The sequence below is a fragment of the Hylaeus volcanicus genome, unplaced genomic scaffold, assembly GCF_026283585.1.
Source record: "Hylaeus volcanicus isolate JK05 unplaced genomic scaffold, UHH_iyHylVolc1.0_haploid 12164, whole genome shotgun sequence".
In the NCBI taxonomy this organism is placed as follows: Eukaryota; Metazoa; Arthropoda; class Insecta; order Hymenoptera; family Colletidae; genus Hylaeus; species Hylaeus volcanicus.
Genome location: NW_026533123.1, coordinates 316,471 through 335,003, shown reverse-complemented (window position 1 = coordinate 335,003; position 18,533 = coordinate 316,471). Strand labels below are relative to the sequence as shown.

Below are 18,533 nucleotides of genomic sequence, written 5' to 3'. Positions count from 1 at the left end.
CAACTTTCTATCGCCACAGCAGTACGGCTTTAGGAAACTTAGAAGCACAAGTGATTACCTCCTTAATTTAGAATCTACAATTTACAACGCCTTCATATCTAAACAACACGTCTTAGCTGTGGCCCTTGACATAGAAAAAGCCTACGACATGGTTTGGCGAGAGAGAATTATATATATCCTTCGAAATCTCGGTATCGACAGAAATATTCTGAATTTTATTGGACATTTTCTTAGTAACAGAATCATATCTGTTAAAGTACTTAACAGTATATCCCAGAAGGTGACTATCAAAAATGGTGTTCCTCAGGGGTCAATTATAAGCGTCACTCTCTTCCTCATAGCCATAAATGAAATATCCTCAATCATTCCCCAACCGGTTAAATTTTGTATCTATGCTGATGACCTTACTATATTCGCCAGTGGAAAAAATGTCCACACCACCCAATTTATCATTCAAGACACGCTTAATAAAATTCAAAAATGGTCTTCTGTTACAGGTTTTAGGTTCTCGAATAGCAAATCCAAATACATCCTTTTCTCAAGTCTAAATAATATTCCCTCTGGTATTAAACTATCCTTATCTGGCCACGAAATTAAGGAGGCTTTTCAAATAAGCATTTTGGGTCTAATCTTTGATCGAAAACTAAATTGGTCTGCTCATATAAAACATCTAAAGAATGAATCTTCACAAAGACTAAACCTCATAAAAATGATTTCTGCCCCAAAATGGGGTGCAAATAGGGATCTTATAATTCTCATTTATAAATCCTTTATTCGTTCCAAATTGGACTATGGGTGTGTGATCTATAGCTCCGCTAAGGAGTCACTCCTCTGCTCTCTAAACTCGATTCAAAACACGGGGCTGAGGCTCGCGTTGGGTGCTTTCAAAACTAGTCCTATTCCTAGCATCCTGGCCGAAAATAAGGTTATCCTGTTAGATTTAAGGAGAAAACAACTTTGCCTAACTTATGCTTCGAAATTGAAATCGACTCCCACTAATCCTACATACTCTAAGGTTTTCATGAACCACTTTGATCACCTCTACTCCTCCTCTCCCTCTAACTTCCCTAAACCTCTTTCTCATCGTTTAAAATCTTATGTTAGCGACACTATTCAATCCTTCCCCCCTTTATTTCCGTTTGTTTCATTAACCGAACCTCCTTGGTCTATCCCTTCTCCCAAAATTGATTCATCATTATGTAAATTTCCGAAAGATAACACTAATCCCATTGTCTTCCAAAATATTTTCCGCGAGATTACTCAAAAGTATGAAAATTATATACATGTTTTCACTGATGGCTCTAAATCTAACGAGGGATGTGGCTGTTCTATTGTGTTCCCTAATTTTCGAAAATGATTCAAACTCCACAACTTCTGCTCTGTTTTTTTCTGTGAAGCATTTGCTATTTTACAGGCGGTTGAGTTCATTATTTCTGCTCGAGATACAAAATTTATAATTTTCACCGATTCCGCTAGTGTCTTAGAAGGATTAGCTAATCCCGGAAACCAAGATCCCATTATTATCCACATTTTCAATGCCTTAATAAATGCCAAAAATTTTAATAAAGAAATCATTTTCTCTTTGATCCCCTCTCATGTAGGAATACTAGGTAATGAAACCGCGAACGCTGCGGCTAAGGAGGCTGCTAAAGAAATTCCTTCAAACCGATCCTCCTCTCACAAAGATTTGACCAAACAAATTAAAAAAAAAATTAGAGAAGTATGGAATATAAGGTGGACTAGTTCCCCTCCCTCTGGCTTATACTTGGTAAGGCAAGACCTTCTTAATTTTAATCTTGGCTGTCCCCCTATAGAAAATAGAAGAGATCAGGTAGTCATCACTCGACTTCGCATAGGACATACCAATCTCACCCACCTACACAGGATTTTGCAAAGTCCGCCTCCTTTATGTTCCCAATGTAACACTCCACTCTCGGTTGAACACCTACTCCTCGCAAAGACGGCATATGGCTATCCCCAACAGTTTAAACGTATGTCTCAATAATGACAAAACATAACCCAGGTTTTATTATTCCTCAAAAACATAAATGTATATCACACTTTGTAATTATGTTCAAAACAATTTCATATAGTTCTTTACTCAATGTATTTACAATTATACTTAAGTACAATAATGTAAAATTATAATTTAGATATATTCAATCTTTATGGTCGCTAATGACCTTGATGTTAATGCGACCTGTATAAATAAATAATTTAAAAAAAAAAAATAAAAAAAAAAGTACCACCACCGGAGGGAACTCCGTTAGATTTCCCTCCGTCCGTTTCGCGAATCTCTCGCGTGACCTTGCGCGGTTTGACAACGCGAAACCGTTAAGGGATCATCTCAGTGTGAAATGTAAAAAAAAATCGATTATTTTTTTTGCATTATCCAATAATATACACGGTTATAAACATTCTCTCAAATTTTTAAATCGAAATTCGAATTATTTCGGTCACTACAGTGTTTCTTAGCGAAAGGCATTGGAGCGTGACCGCGTGAGCGCGCCACGCAGGTGTGTACACGGTTAACCTGAGGGATGTTTATAGTTTCGAGGGGTCCAGCCCCCCAGCACGCGTATACTTTCAAAGCGTATGCTTTTTAAATTTTGTAGAAGGATTGTGAACTGAATGTATTCCTAATATTTTAACTTACGTTTTCGTAATCTGCGAACCAAAAATTACTAGATGGTACCAAAAGAAGTTCATCATTTTTGGTGTCCCAAAGTAAACTTTGACCATCTTTTTACCTGCGGGGTTTCAGTTCTATAGTTTCGCCGAATAAACACGCGAAGTTCGTCAGTTCTGTTCCGTTCTACGGACCATCTGGTCGAGAATTTCGAAAGTCTATTTATGACGGGACCGTTAAATAGCCGTTTTTAAGTCGACATTTCGAGTCGTTTTAGTAATTTAGTTTAGTCGATGACCCTCCCATAATGTTAAGGTTTTAATTTGCCTCGTCCTCAACAGCCGCTTTCCTATCATAAACTCGGTCTTTCCGAAGGGTGACTTTGGCGCGGTCACGTTCGAACCCAACGGTACTTTCGGTTCGCCACATGTTCGCCCGGAGGAAAGGCCTCGGCATCGCCGGACATTCAGGGTCCTCCCGCTACCGATCGAGGTTCCCACCCTTCCTAAACGAAGACGCTCTAAGGGAGCTAGGAAGGGTGGGCCCAATGAACACGGAGGCACGGTGATAGGTAATTTTCCAATTTTGCGAAAACCAATCAGCGTGTGACCTGAGACTCCGACACCATCGTGGGAGTCAAGACGACAGCGAGTCGTCACTTCGAAACCATACGGTGAACAGTCAGTCCGCTTCGAAAATACAGGTCGCATAGACTCTTCAAAAAGTCAACATAGAGTTATGGAAACAACGCGTCACAGTAATACGAGTCCGCGTTGAACTATCGGTAAGGGCAATCGGTCGACGCGAGATTGCCACGGAACAAGTTCGTTTTTGACAAAAAATGCCTAAAAAATCTGCGTCGATAGAAAAGGTTCGAGGAGTATACATCCACGATACGATAGGAAAAGATCCGCAGGGTTCAAGGGAACAAATCGACATTTTATCGAGACCGATACAACGTTTGCAAGTACTTCAGCAGCGAAAATTGCAAAAAAGAGTCCGGAGTTTGAAGTTAAAATCGATCAAACATTCAACTATATTTTGATAGAATTTTGTTTAGTTTTCGGCGCTCTGCAACAATTACTGAAGTGTAAAAAGTGCAATAGTGATGTGAAATTTTATAAAAAATCAATTCGAGGATTAGGATTTAAAATTTGTGTTGATTGTATGTGTTCGGGTCCAGCAGAGATCAATTCTTGTCCGCTGATAAACAATGCGTACGAAATCAACCGTCGTTTCTATTTTGTCATGCGAATGCTCGGCATCGGCATACATGGTATCAGAAATTTTACCGCTTTGATGGATCTGACATCAACTTTTAATAGCACAACCTATTATGGGATCCTGAAGACGCTCCACATTGCTGTAAAAACGATCTACGAAGCCGTTATCCGAAAAGCAGGCACCGAAGAAAAGGAAACAAATTTGGAAGCGGAAAATCGAGCAGCTATACTCACGGTGTCTGGTGATGGATCTTGGTCGAAGCGCGGTTTTTCTTCGCGCATGGTTATCGTGTCTGTTATAGGAAAATATACGAATAAAGTCCTGGACGTTCCGGTTAAATCAAGCATTTGCAAGGCTTGCTTATTTTGGAAGGGAAAAGAGCGTACTGGCGGGTTCGAGGCATGGAAGGCGACACACGAATCAGAATGCAACGTGAATCACGAAGGCAGCGCTGGAAAAATGGAGGTCGATGGCATGATCGAAATTTTTAAGAGATCTGATGAATTTCATAGTGCAAAATACGGATTTTATATAGGGGACGGAGATACGAAAACATTCAAAATGTTATTAGAAGCCAAGCCTTATGGTGACGATCTCACCGTCAAAAAAAAGGAATGCGTTTTACATGTGACAAAACGTATTTATAAAAGGGGAAACGAAGCAAGGAAAAGGTTGATTCAATTAAGGAAAGCCAAAAAGCAAATTGCAAACAAGCAAATGAAAAAACAAGAGAAAAAAGGAACTCGTTCGAGTACTTCAAAAGCAGAAAAATCTGCTAAAACCGAACCAAAAAAAGCGCAATTGACGCTAAAGCTATTAACCAATCTTTCAGAATATTATGGCTTAGCAGTTCGTCGAAACTCCGATTCAATTGAAAATATGAGGAAAGCAATATGGGCGACATTTTACCACAAAAGCTCAATTGATGCAAATCCCCAGCATGAGTGTTGCCCTTCGGGAGGAGATTCGTGGTGCGAATGGCAGAAAGCTGAAGCTAATGGATGTCTAGACGAATATTATCATCCACCAGCGCTCGACGACGATGTCTAAGAGGTTTTAAAGCCAATTTACGAAGACTTGACCACAGAAGATTTATTAGAGAGATGTACGGGCGCAAACACGCAAAATAACAATGAGAGTTTTAATCATTGCGTGTGGCAACTCGCTACCAAACACATATTTTCTGGGAAACAAACTGTGGAAATCGCGACATATTGTGCAGATTGCATGTTCAACGAAGGGTATGACCCAATATTGAAAATCCTGGAGACAATGGGGGTCACCATAGGGCCGGTAGCCGCGGACTTCGCTGCTAAATACAGGACGGAGCGCATCGCAACTGCGGAACGCCGAAGCTCTCTGGCCAGCAAAGAAGCCAGAACAGCTCGTCGAACCGAAAGTTCCGCAGAAAATGAACAATTTGAGGAAGCAGAAGGAATATTGTATGGGCCTGGCATCGCCGATTGATCGTAAGTAAACGATTTATCTGAAAATTCCTCACTCCAACTTTTAAATGCGTTTTTCTCGTAATGGTGTTTTTCAAAACGGTGGCCACTCTCAAAGGAAGAGTTTTCGAGTTATCCATTTGAAATTTTGACAGAACATTCTTCACGTCATTCTTTATCGTGCTATAGAAGCTTTTTTTTTCTGAAATCTTCCTATTTTTTTTTACGAAAAACTGTCGAAAAAATAGGCTAAACTCGATACTTTATGTTCAACCCGCCGCCATTTTGTCAATTTTTATAAAAAAAAGCCTCCATAGCACGATAGTGGTTGTCCTATATATTAATAATCTTTTTGAAATTTTTGTTTCAGATCAAATTTGCGGCCGCAATCATGGCCACCATAAGAGACCTTTTTTTTCACCGCACTTTTCTATGCATTAAGATAATGTTAAACAATAAATGAATCCACTTAAAAAAAATCATTTTATATTCTTCATTAATGCCTTGATTTGTAAAAAAAAAATCAGACCGATTAGCTTATCCTGACGATAAAAAAAAATCGCGAAAATCTGTTATTTTTCGGGCGATCACACTGTGATGATCCCTTAACCCTATGCTATATGATGCGACGAACCGGGAATACCGGAATCAGCATTCGAGGAAGGAGGCTTGGGACGAGATAGGAGAAAAGCTCAGCATGTCAGGTGAGTGAAAACAATCATTTTTATTTTTCCATATATTTAATTAGTGAGTACCATTTGTACGCGAAATTTGCCGATAACAATAAAATGTTGGTGTGTTGTCTCGAGAATATTTCGCAGTTTCAATAATAATAACAATATGTACAAGAGAAAAATAGAAAATATATATACAATTATTTTACAGAGTAGGGATTACTTTCCGAACACCATTTAAATTCTTCCTTTCCTAATTGAATCCCACTCCCAGGGACAGCTGGCTGAACCATTTGGAGATACGAAATATTTTTTAAATTTGTCTCTAATCGCGACCGCTTCTCTTATATAATTTCGTCGTATGAGTCCAAGGTTAGCAACACCTTGAATTACCTCATTATTAATTATAATTTTCTCTTCAAATGGAGAAATACTGCTTGCAGTATTCCTCAACATATTATGGAGACATATAGCGGCTAAAATTATCTTATCTGCAGTTTGTAGATTCGTTGCAATGGGTTTCAAAAATACTCTCCATCGTCCGGCTAAAATACCAAAAGCGCTTTCTACCGTCCGCCGAGCTCTAGAGTGGCGATAATTGTAGATCTTCTCCTCGTCGCTTACAATAGCCGCTCTACTGTAAAGTCTCATAAGATACGGTTTAAGCGGAAAAGCTTCATCCGCAACAATTACGTGTGGTAATTGTTCGGACTGTGGAATACCGTATTCATTATTTACAAATTTTTTACACATATCTGATCTTTCATACGTTCCACCATCGCTGCTTTTGCCATGCGCTCCTACATCCACTAATATGAATTTATAATTTGCATCCACTAAAGCTAATAAAACTATCGAATATGATCCTTTGTAATTGTAGAAAAGGGACCCAGATTTAGCAGGACACTTAAGATGAACATGTTTTCCGTCTAGGGCTCCAACGCAATTTGGATAATTCCATTTTTCAGAAAAAGCTTTAGCGATTTTAATCCATTGTTCTTCGTTGGATTTGGGCATGTATATTGGTTGCAAGGTCTCCCAAATTGCATCACAACATTCTTTAATAATTTCCCCAATCGTGGAATATCCCATTCGAAAAGTAAATCTTAATGATTTGTACGAACTCCCAGTTGCCAAGTATCTGTGAATAGTAAAACAAATGTATAAATAATAATTTATTAATCTTTGTCATTTGGCGGCCAGGTGACCTTTTATTGCTTTTGGCTGCTAGAGGACAATAAAAGAATAACTAACTAATTGATAACTGAAAACTAAAATGATAAAATAACTAATTTCTTTGTTTCAGGCGATGATTGCAAAAATATATGGAATAAGCTCCGGAATGCATACATACAAGCCCGGAATAGAAGATCTACCAAATCGGGCCAGGCAGCCAAGACATTCGTAAAATGGAAATTCGAAAAAGAAATGGAATTTCTAAATCAAAGTCTGGCACCCCGAAAAACCATAGGAAACTTAGAGAAGAGCGTGCATGAGGAGAATTGCGCCATAACACAAGTGTTAGGTCGCAATTCTCCTTGTCAAGAAGAGGAATATCCACGCGAGGAAGTGGTTTCGGTTGAGGCAGCAGGAGCAGCCGACACAGAAATCACCACGGGCAATGATTCCACTTTCACCGCGAAGCCCGTGAGGTCTCTTCCCGTGAAGAAACGATTGGCTTCTTCCATTCAGGAGCTCGTTGGGATTTTCAAGAATAATCAACGTTTCCGGAAGAGACTGGTGGAAGATGAAAAAAGAACAAAAAGAAACATGGTGGACACGAACGATGAAGTTGAACTATTGTTTTTAAGTTTAGCGAAAAATGTAAAAAAACTTTGCCCTGCAGAACAAATTAGAGTTTAAAAGGAAGTGAGCAATATTGTTTTGGAGGCAGCGTTGGAGGGCGCACGTCACCAATACTCTCTGCATGAATCTTCCTCGTCTCAGGAGTATTCAGAGATGTTCGACGCCTGAACGGCAGAGACGAGTAAAACCCTATGCTTCGAGTAAATTTGAAATTCGTCGATATGTTTGTTACCGTTTCCTCTTTTGAACATTTTCCAAAGAAGGAAATGAGACGAACAAATCGGGAAACTTCAGATTTATTCGAAGTCTAGGGTTTTGCCCGTCTCTGCAGAACGGAACATTGATATTTATATTTATATTTTTTTACAAATTGAGAAATAAAACAATAAATACCAAAAAAAAACATCTTTTTCTAATATGTTTAGAACCACTGTGATAGTTCATTTATCCCTGAAATCCAGCTATGTAAACCTGGGACTTGAGTTTTAAGAAATTACTTTTTTTCGGAGAATGTACTTCTCTGTACCAACAATAGATTCGTTTGTAATTTTTTCAATTATTAAATAAAAAAACTTTTAGAAAAGGCCAGCACCCGACATAGAGATTTTCAAAATTTGTTACAAGCAATTGTAGATACGCAGAATAGGTAACACTGTCAATTTTAATGATTTTCCTTCAATGTGATTCAAAATCGTTTGTACTTATTTTCAATATGAAAATCTTTATAAATCTTGAAAATCGGTACAAATGATTTGGAAAAAAAATTAATTTTTTAAAAGTCGGATGCCAGGTTCACATTGCTCTAAAATCCGTTTTTAAAATAATGTGTTAGCATTTACCTCAAACAAACTGCAAGCCGTATTTCAGCCGAAATACTTTCCCTGAATTGGGTACACTTTTTTTCGATTTTTGTGCCAACTAAAGTAAGAACATGATAAAATTCATTTTTCGTCATTCGGTAATAATTTTTTAAACGCTCTTCGTCTTGTATTAATCGTGGCATTAAGGTTTCAAATTCACCACATGTATTTCTATCTATGTTGATGGGATGCACCCATTCCCTAGTGGAACGAATAGCTCCAATACATATTGTTGCAGCAATTTCTTCGTCCTCTTCATCGAGTATGTCAAAAAGACACAGACGGTTCATGGTTGTATGTCGAAAACCAATTAACGGTGCCGTGCAATGATCGTCAAAATAGTGGTTTCATGAGCAACGCAGCAACGAGCAAACGTCTGACAACTCCTCATGTCTGACGTAGGCCCACGTAGCCTGACGTCAGCCCACGGTAGGAACACGTCACGTCACGTCACGTCAGAATAATCTGTGCGACCCTTAAGCCGCCTATATTCGTCCCTACCACGGGTAGGGGCGAGCAGGATAGGTCTCTCTTGCATCCGTGATGGACTCTGGATGCACATACTCAATGTTCTCAATCGAGTATACAACGGGTCTGATGGTGGACTCCATTACGTACAGAAGTTGTCCTTGAATATATGTAGACAAAATTTAAGGAGAACGTTTCTCAAACTCCAGACTTGAATAATATAAATAGAAACCACGACTACTAGTATAATAGTAATAAGAAGAAAAGACACCAGTGCCAAGTACCAGTATCTAGATACGGTCATTACCGCTGTGGCTCTTGAATTTAGGTTTACTGTATGAGTTTGAAACGAGCGAAAACTGCGCAGCAACGAATGTCTGATCTCGCGTCCACTCGTGTGCGACCGGCTAGACCATTTTCAAATTCCGGAGTTGACTAGGCCGGACCGCTTTACTTTCGTACTTTTCCACGAAGCGAGATCCTCGTGGTTTCTCAGAAAGGATAGAGAGGGGAGAAGCAAAGAAGCGAGAGCGATACCTGTCGAATTTAAGTGTTAATACGCGAGCAATTATCGACCAGCAATTGCCGCGTGCCGATCGAAATAGTTTCTAACCACATCGATTCATATAAATTCTTGAATACCAGTCTCGATAAATTAACGTCTTTCTTAGATAAAAGCAAATTAAGAATTTTACGAACCGAATTTCAAAATTTGTCTACCGAAGATTTCGAATTATTGACGCGAAAAGGTGTTTTTTCGTACGAGTACATTGACTGTGCCGAAAAGTTGGAACAATCATGTTTGCCATTGCGCGAATCATTTTACAGTTCCTTGACGGGTGATACAGTATCGGAGAGCGAGTACGCGCACACCGAGAACGTGTGGACACGGTTTTCCATTCAATCGATAGGCGAGTATAGCGATTTGTATTTGAAAACAGATGTCTTGCTGTTGGCCGATGTTTTTGAAAATTTTCGTGAAAGCTGTATCACAAGTTACGGACTTGATCCCGCGTATTATTACACTCTGCCCGGTTTTACGTGGGATGCCATGCTGAAGCATACAAAAGTTAATTTCGAATTACTAACAGATATCGACATGGTCATGTTTATCGAATGCGCTATACGCGGCGGATTAAGTCAATGTTCAGGTAGATACCCGAAAGCCAATAATAAGTACATGCAGTCCTACGATCCATCGAAAGCATCGTCGTACTTGATGTACTTTGATGTGAATAATCTGTATGGGTGGGCAATGTGTCAACCATTGCCATATGCAGAATTTCGATGGGTCGACAACGTCGCAAACTTTGACGTTTCTTCGATTACTGCCGATTCGCCCACGGGTTATATTCTAGAGGTTGATCTAGAATATCCGCAACGCTTACACGACATTCACGCGGACCTGCCGTTCTGTCCCACACGTGCCAAACCACCTAACAAAAGAGAGGACAAGCTGCTCGCAACTCTACGCGATAAGGAGCGCTACGTTATCCACTATCGTAACCTGCAGCAATGCACGCGACATGGTATTCGTATTACAAAGGTACACCGCGTCCTCCAATTCGCACAATCACCCTGGCTCCGCGATTACATTGAATTAAATGCATAGTTCAGAACTCTCGCTACAAACGATTTTGAAAAGAATTTGTATAAATTGATGAACAATGCGGTATTTGGCAAAACTATGGAGAATGTACGCAATCACGTCGATGTAAAATTAGTAACAAAATGGGAAGGGAGATATGGTGCGGAGATCCGAAAACTTCGTTGCCATCAAACTGCGAAAGCTTGCGGTGAAGTTCAACAAACCAATCTATGTGGGTATGTGTATATTAGATATATCTAAGGTTTGTTTGTATGAATTTCATCATGATTACATGTTACCCACACATGCCGATAAATGTAAAGTTATGTACACCGATACAGATAGTTTACCACATCGAGTGTGAGAATATTTATAATACTATAAAACGCGATATTAATCGATTTGATATTAGCGATTGTCCGGTAGGGAACGTTTACGATATATCGCTTGTAAACAAAAAAGTCCCCGGTTTGATGAAAAACGAAAACAATGGGGCAATAAGGACAAAATTTGTTGGACTCAGAGCGAAAATGTATGCACTGCGTGTAGATGGTAAAAAAGATACGAAAAAGGCGAAAGGTGTAAAAAGTAACGTTGTTTCCAGGATGATAACTTTCGACGACTACACGCAATGCCTACGAAACGAAATTGAAATGATTCGTAATCAGACATGTATAAGATAAAAATTACACAAAACATACACAATGGCGGAATCAAAAATCGCTCTGAGTCCGTACAACGATAAGCGGTATATCGTACCCGACTCAACAGATACATTGCCGTGGGGTCATTATAAAATACCGCTTTAGATATATCAGTATATGTATTTTGTAAATCATTTTTACCTCGATTTAAATAGATGTATATATTTAGTTGTAAATCAAAAAACACTGTAATGTAACTAATAATAAAGTATATGTATAAAACTGAATATTTATTTGAAAAAAAAATATTAATTGTGTGCACTATTCAATCCTAACCATTTCACGTACACCTTATTCCCTTTCCGACGTAACACTTTTTCCACAAAGTATACATCAGCGTCGGCAACACGTTGCAACTCGTGTTCGTAGAATCCTCCACCAATTGGTTTTCCATAAACATCTTTCAGCAGATACGTTGCAGGATTAGTTTTCTGAACCTCGGCGATTGTAAATATTTCAGTGCTCCAATTAGGTGTGTAACCTTTTTCAAAAATTGTTTTGAATTTGCTCACACGTACCGCATCTCCCACTCTGAATCGTGCGGGAGCGGCAATCTTTACGTGATTATATGCCGTTGTTAAGAGCTTCGAGGCGTTTGTTGGTGTAACGTCAAATGGTCGCATGCCGATAATTCGATGCTTACGCGCGTTGTAATGTAATACGAGTTGCTGCAGCGAGTCGATCCATTTATGATTTCCATTAAGCGTAAACAGTTTCCACATGTCGTTTTTGAGCATACGATTAAACCGCTCGACAACTGACGCTTTCATCACTGAATACGTTTAATAATGATTTATGTTGTATTTTGACAAAAGTTTTCGCACATTTACGTTATAAAATTCCTTTCCTTTGTCGGTCTGCAAATTTTTCGGATACCTTCCACTGTTTCGGATTATCTTTCCGATCGCTGTGGAAACTTCATTTCCACTCTTGGTTTTGAGGGGTATGGCCCATGCATATGTACTCAGCATATCGATAACAGTGAGTACGCAATGGAAACCTCTGTTATACCGCGTGTAAAGTCGCATCTCGACCACGTCTGCTTGCCATAAGTCGTCGTACCCATGTACCTATGACGCGTCTTCGGGGAAAATTTCTTCTGGCCGGAGCATGCAATTCTTCCACAAGACACCGTTTCTCGGTACTGGGAGTTTTCTTCGCAGCCATGTATGACTCGACACTGACGCAAAGACTTAACGTACACGTCTTATCAAACATCAAATCGGTGCTCAACGCAAGGGTCGGTCGGTTGATCGGTCGGTAAATAGTCTCAACGTCCAGCTATTGATGCATCTGCATTAGATTTCGAAATTCGGTAATATCCCTCTCTAATTTATTCAGCTGATCTTTCAAGCTCTGAACGTAATTTTGAAACATAATTATCTTTTTGTCGAATAAGTCTTGTCGACTTTTTATAATTGTCATGTTTTCGTGGAAGAACAGCTTGTTGATAGCATCGCCATCCTCTACAGGCGGTGCTACCCGTCGAATCTTGCGCGACTTTGCATCATAATTGGTGCCAACAACACAAAGAGCGTTGTCGCGTACATAATTTCTGACTACTCCATTCGATTGATAGTATGATTCCATTCTTCCAATCGATGACCCAAACTTGTTGATTGACATTTTAATAACAATTGACTGTATCGCCAAGGTGCAGCTTAATTTATAATGAATTCTGCCTCGCGAAGTTCCTCGATAATCGATAGCATCTCATTGTCGTGAGCATTGTGACCGGCTTGACGCGAAGCCTCGAGCCGATCTACGAGTTTGTGGGATCGTTCCAGTGAACGTAATCAATGTTATTTTTGGTTAATCTCATGGAACACGGTATGCCTTTTCCAATTTTTTTATCTTGCAATAAAGGCTCGATTACATGATTATACTTGTATCCTCTGTTGCCTAATGTTTGACCATACGAATTGTGCTTGTGCTTATGCGCACTCGTTGTCAGCAGTATGTCCCTGTATTTGCGTTCATCAGCCTCAGTGTAAATGTCGTTATCTGGAGTTTTCTTGAATATCAGTTCATAAAGGCCGGGTGTCCCCGAATATCGTATGCCATCGATAATTATTTTATCCGCATTGTCCACGTCAACATGTTTATTACCGAGCATCAGTCCATCATTGGTGAGATAAACAGCGTACACGTAATCCATACCAACGTCTACGTCGCCGCGTCGCCTTCCGGCGTTTGCAATTGGCTTCGAACAGATGTCAAGAAATAACTGTTTGGACTTTCAAAAACATCTTCGTTTGATAAGCGTTTTGTTGTTGTTGTTGTTGTTGTTGTTGTTGGTACTGTCTTAATCGGTCTAAAGGTCGGTGTAGAGGCTATCAGGTTCATATCGGGTAAACTGCTTAATCTTGATTTTTTTATATTTGGTGGTTTCGACAAATTTAACCATAACGTGTTACGATATTGCAAAGTCATTAAATCCTTTTCTATAGCGACCATTCCATAAAGCACTGTCTTTGTCAATCACTACAACTCTATATTTTTCTTGCCAGCAAGCGGTACACAATTTGCAGAAATTCTCAAAAGACATGTCAGTGTTTACACGATCGTTGTATACATGCTTCAGATTTGTACCATCTTGTTTGAACATGATCAGCAGGTTCGCGTTGTCGCGTATCAGATGTTTCGGTATCTTCGCATATGTCTGACAAAGATAGGAACAGTCAACGTCCGAGTGTCTACCCATTGCAAAGTATTCTCTTACCGCGTTTTGCTTATCGCATGCCATGTCGTCAAAGATAAAAATCGAATTCGGAAGTGCCTCGCTCGGTGGAACGATGTCGCTGTTATTCGAAAATGTAAAATAACCAATTTCGTCTATCAAAGAGAATATATTTTCTAGATATCGATATTTCGGTTGTTGCAATGATTTCGAGTACACGTATACGTTTTCGAAGCGAACACCGTGCGGACTTTCTAACAAATTAATCAGCACGTTCGTTTTGCCGCAATTCATATAGAGGTATAGAGGACGTATAGAGGTCGGTAGGATATTTCCATGTTTGCGTACCTCTTTCTCAGACTGTGCCTTTTTGTCTACATTAGTCACTTTAATCGCAGGTGATTGGCGTACGAACCGCATCGTAGCTGTGGTAAAAAATTAAAGAAAAGGTATGTGTCGATGTTGGTGGTATTTATACTAGCGTGACCCAGACGTATCAGCCAGTGTAGAAATGGCTTTCATACTGATCGATAGTGATACACTGTTCGACTTGACTGTAGAGCAATTGGAATACGTGCCAAAGATAGTACTCTTGAATCGGTTCGCTAGCGACATTCATTACGCGTGGGATAAACTGCCGAGACATATAAGAGCTGATCCTGAAGTCCAGTCTTATCGTAGGTGTCTCTTGCATTACGATCGTCCAGATCAACGTACGCACATAGACGGACCAACGCCTATGAAAAAAGATTGTTACCTATGCGTAGAAGGACAGGAACAGCACTTGTAAATACTCTAATAAACAAATTACCGTTTGAGCTACACGTACCAGGGTATCAATTTTGCGGCCCGGGTACATGTCTGGACAAACATTTAGCTCGCGGTGATCGTGATTTCAATCCATTGGATGCAACTTGCAGAGAACACGATATTGCGTACTCTCGAAACAAAGATTTGAATACTTTCGAGGGACCTGGTACTCATTGGGTTGCGTACGCAAAACGGGGAACTCGCATCATATATTTCCATAGTTTTGGTAATCTTCAACCGCCGAGGGAACTGATACAGTATTTCAAGAATAGCGTACTCGAGTATAATCACAAACCTTATCAGCGCTATAATCAGAGCAATTGTGGACAGCTATGTTTGCAGTTTCTGCAGACGGTTGACAATCAATTTAAGGGGAGGTTACCGTTCATAACGATGAAAAATTCGATTTTTTTTTTCACATAATTTGCATCCTTAAAGTGTTCAGAACACGTAGGTAAAAGAATATTTTCATATCTAAGGTATTTTAGAATTTATAGCCTGCTGAGCGGAACCGTCCGCCACCGCGCCGGCTGGGAAACAGGTAGCTGAGGAGCTTTTCTCGCTTCCTATTAGTGAATAGTTTTCCTTTTCATGCCAATAGATGGCCTTTAAATGATAATGTTATATTATCTACGGTTGGTAAGGAAAATTCATACCCACCATATTGTTAACTGTGCGGCGATTGTTTACAGAGTTGATTAGAGTGTTGTACGGAGATTGTTTAGAGTGTTGTGCGGAGATTGTTTAGAGAGTTTTACAAAAATGGCGAACTCACGGAAATCTCATGGTGATGTTCATCCAAATCGTTTATGAAAGAAGAAGTTTAAATACAATGCTGAGAAAATGGAGAACGAGAATGCTTTTTGCTAGCACTTCAGCCACGAAAATGAAGGATGCAAATTATGATGACATCGAAGTGGACGTTGGACATAATTATGTTGTTCTTGATTTTTTAACTGTGTTTAACTTTTTATCTCAGTGTCTAAAGTGCAAAGAATGTGACGGGGATGTAAAATTTAGTCGCATGTGTGAACGTGGACTTGGCTTTAATTTACTTCTCACGTGTAAGTGCAAAAATTAACGCCGCATCTCTTCGAGTCCTTTACTGAATATGGCTTATGAGATAAATCGTCGTCTTATGTTTGTAATGCGTATTTTGGGACTTCGGTTACGCTCGATAAATGTTTTCTGTTCATTAATGGAATTGTCTACTGGCTTTGGACATAGCACGTACTATACATTTCTCGGCAATCTACATAAGGCAGCGAAGAGCACATTCGAAATCATTCAACAAAAGGCAGTTCACGAAGAGAAATAGAAAAACATGGAAGCAGGAAATGAAGAAACGCATTTGAGTGTATCTGGCGACGGATCTTGGAAGAAACGAGATTTCTCTTCGTTATTCGGCATTGCAACGTTGATTGGGAAATACACACACAAAATTTGTAAATTTCATGAACAAGTCTTCATTTTGTCAAGACTGCAGCAATTGGTCCACTGCAAAAGAAACCTCGGAATATGAGGATTGGTACGAGACTCACAAAGACATTTGCAGCATAAATCATTCCGGAAGTGCTGGTAAGATGGAATTCGATGGCATGATAGAAATGTTTTCTCGCTCCGAAGAGTTGCTCGGCGTAAAATATGCTACATATATCGGCGATGGATACACTAAAACTTACCGTGCTCTGCTTGATTATGATCCGTATAGTGACTTCGCTATACAGAAGAAGGAATGTATAGGTCATGTCCAAAAGCGGATGAGCACTCGACTACGCAATCTCAAGAAAAAAAATAAAGGGATCGGAGGCAAAGGCAAAGGCAAGTTGACCGATAAAGTGATTAAAGACCTCACAGTGTATTATGGACTAGCTATCAGAAGGCACCCTGATTCGGTAGATGAAATGAAAAAGGCTGTGTGGGCAACATTCCACCATAAATGTTCCACGGATGACAATCCTCGACATGAAAACTGCCCGCCAGGAGCAAAGAGTTGGTGCAAGTGGCGCATCGCAGAAGCCACTGGTCAACTTGCTGATTTTCACCACGAATCTGCCCTTGATGAAACAGTTCAAAAAGCCATTCTACCAGTGTACGAGGCTCTCTCTAGTGAAGATTTGTTGAAAAGATGTACCGGTGGAAACACACAAAATGATAATGAGTGCTTTAACGCGTGCGTATGGAAACTGGATTCCAAACATCTTCATTGCGGTGTGAAAACAATTGAAGTAGCCACATATATATCTCTATTGGAATCTTTAATGAAGGCTACTCATCCATTTTGAAGACAATGAATACGCTAGGGATTATCGTCGGGACGAACAGCAGGAACTTCGCAGAGCTGACTGACAGGAAACGCGTGGCGGCAGCGAAGAAAAATATGTCCGACTATGCAAAAAAGGCCAGGGTAGAAAAAACTAACCTTCAGATTATTCAAAATAAGCTCTTCAAGGAAGAAGAAGGACCTTTGTATGGTGCTGGAATAGCTGATTAAATGTAAGTTGTCAAAAACAAACATTAAATACGATTTCTTGGAATTTCAAACTTTAAATGCGTTTTCCTCGAAACAGTATTTCTTAGAGCGCGTGGCGCTCTACAGCTTCAACGGATTAACTGATTCTCATGATTCCTCCGCCAGTTGAAAGGAAATTCAATTTGCGGCGCCATCACGAAGCGATTTTTGTTAAAAATTGATTGACACACTTTTTTCCGTTCATTGAAGCAAAAAACAAAAAACAGCAAAAAAATTCGTTTTTTTTTTTAAACGGCTGCCATTTTCTTATCTAGGGGATTTTTAGAAAATGAAAAACAGTAAGGCCTCTCAAATTTATTCTACTTTAATAATTCGACATCCGTTTTTGTTTCAAATAAACTAGAAAGGCTGTGAAGCGCCTCGCGTAGAACAAACGACGTCGTGCATTTATTTATTTCATCTGAGCTGGAGCCGCCATTTTGGACTTTTTGTTTATAAAAAAAAATGAAATTTATCTTTCATTTATACAAGAATATATGTTCCTGCTGTTCGTCCCGACGATGATCCCTAGCGTATTCATTGTCTTCAAAATGGATGAGTAGCTTTCATTAAAGATTCCAATAGAGATATATATGTGGCTACTTCAATTGTTTTCACACCGCAATGAAGATGTTTGGGAGCCAGTTTCCATACGCACGCGTTAAAGCACTCATTATCATTACTTTGAAACCTACATCCAAAAGTATTTATTTTATATTAAAAAAAAATTCCAGAACTTCACGCATGTTTCATGCATCTCGACGGTAACCTCCCCTTAAGGGCAGTCATTGCACACTTTAACTCCAGTATTCGTTTGAACATGTCGCTGACGTTAACGCTCTCCGGCCAAGGTAGCATTCTCGCAGTAAGCTATTTTCCGCTCATCGATCTGAGCGATGGTGATTATGAGCTCGGTCTTACGGACTTTGAAACTTATTACACGATACCGAATGTAAATTTGTCGAATAATAAATTTTACTACGATAACGATGATAAGGAAATCATTATTCCCGAAGGATCTTACGAGCTGGATGACATTCACACGTATTTGCGACGATCGCTTTCGCAGTGTAATGAGGGGAACCCCTTCATACTTAGAGCTAACAACAATACGATGAAGAGCGAAATCAAGT

General features: G+C 39.6%; 3 protein-coding genes across 3 annotated transcripts in view; 1 reads left to right on the top strand and 2 right to left on the bottom strand.

The window, feature by feature from the left end:
• The first annotated feature begins 3,377 nt into the window (after positions 1 to 3,377).
• On the top strand, positions 3,378 to 5,896 carry LOC128882731 (uncharacterized). The gene is given in 2 exon segments (XM_054134461.1): positions 3,378 to 5,322; positions 5,669 to 5,896. A coding segment is annotated over 1 exon segment (1,524 nt). The 5' UTR covers positions 3,378 to 3,796; the 3' UTR covers positions 5,321 to 5,322; positions 5,669 to 5,896.
• An 83-nt stretch (positions 5,897 to 5,979) lies between these two features.
• On the bottom strand, positions 5,980 to 7,064 carry LOC128882733 (uncharacterized). Its single transcript, XM_054134462.1, has one exon. The coding sequence runs from the start codon at positions 7,062 to 7,064 to the stop codon at positions 6,210 to 6,212; it is 855 nt and encodes a 284-aa protein (XP_053990437.1). The 3' UTR covers positions 5,980 to 6,209.
• LOC128882730 (cytosolic endo-beta-N-acetylglucosaminidase) overlaps positions 6,974 to 18,533 on the bottom strand; it is a 49,627-nt gene continuing 38,067 nt past the window's right edge. Inside the window, exon 8 of the mRNA XM_054134460.1 lies at positions 6,974 to 7,113. Coding sequence (XP_053990435.1) covers position 7,113 — 1 coding nt within the window. The 3' untranslated portion in view covers positions 6,974 to 7,112. The remainder of the gene's footprint in view (positions 7,114 to 18,533) is intronic.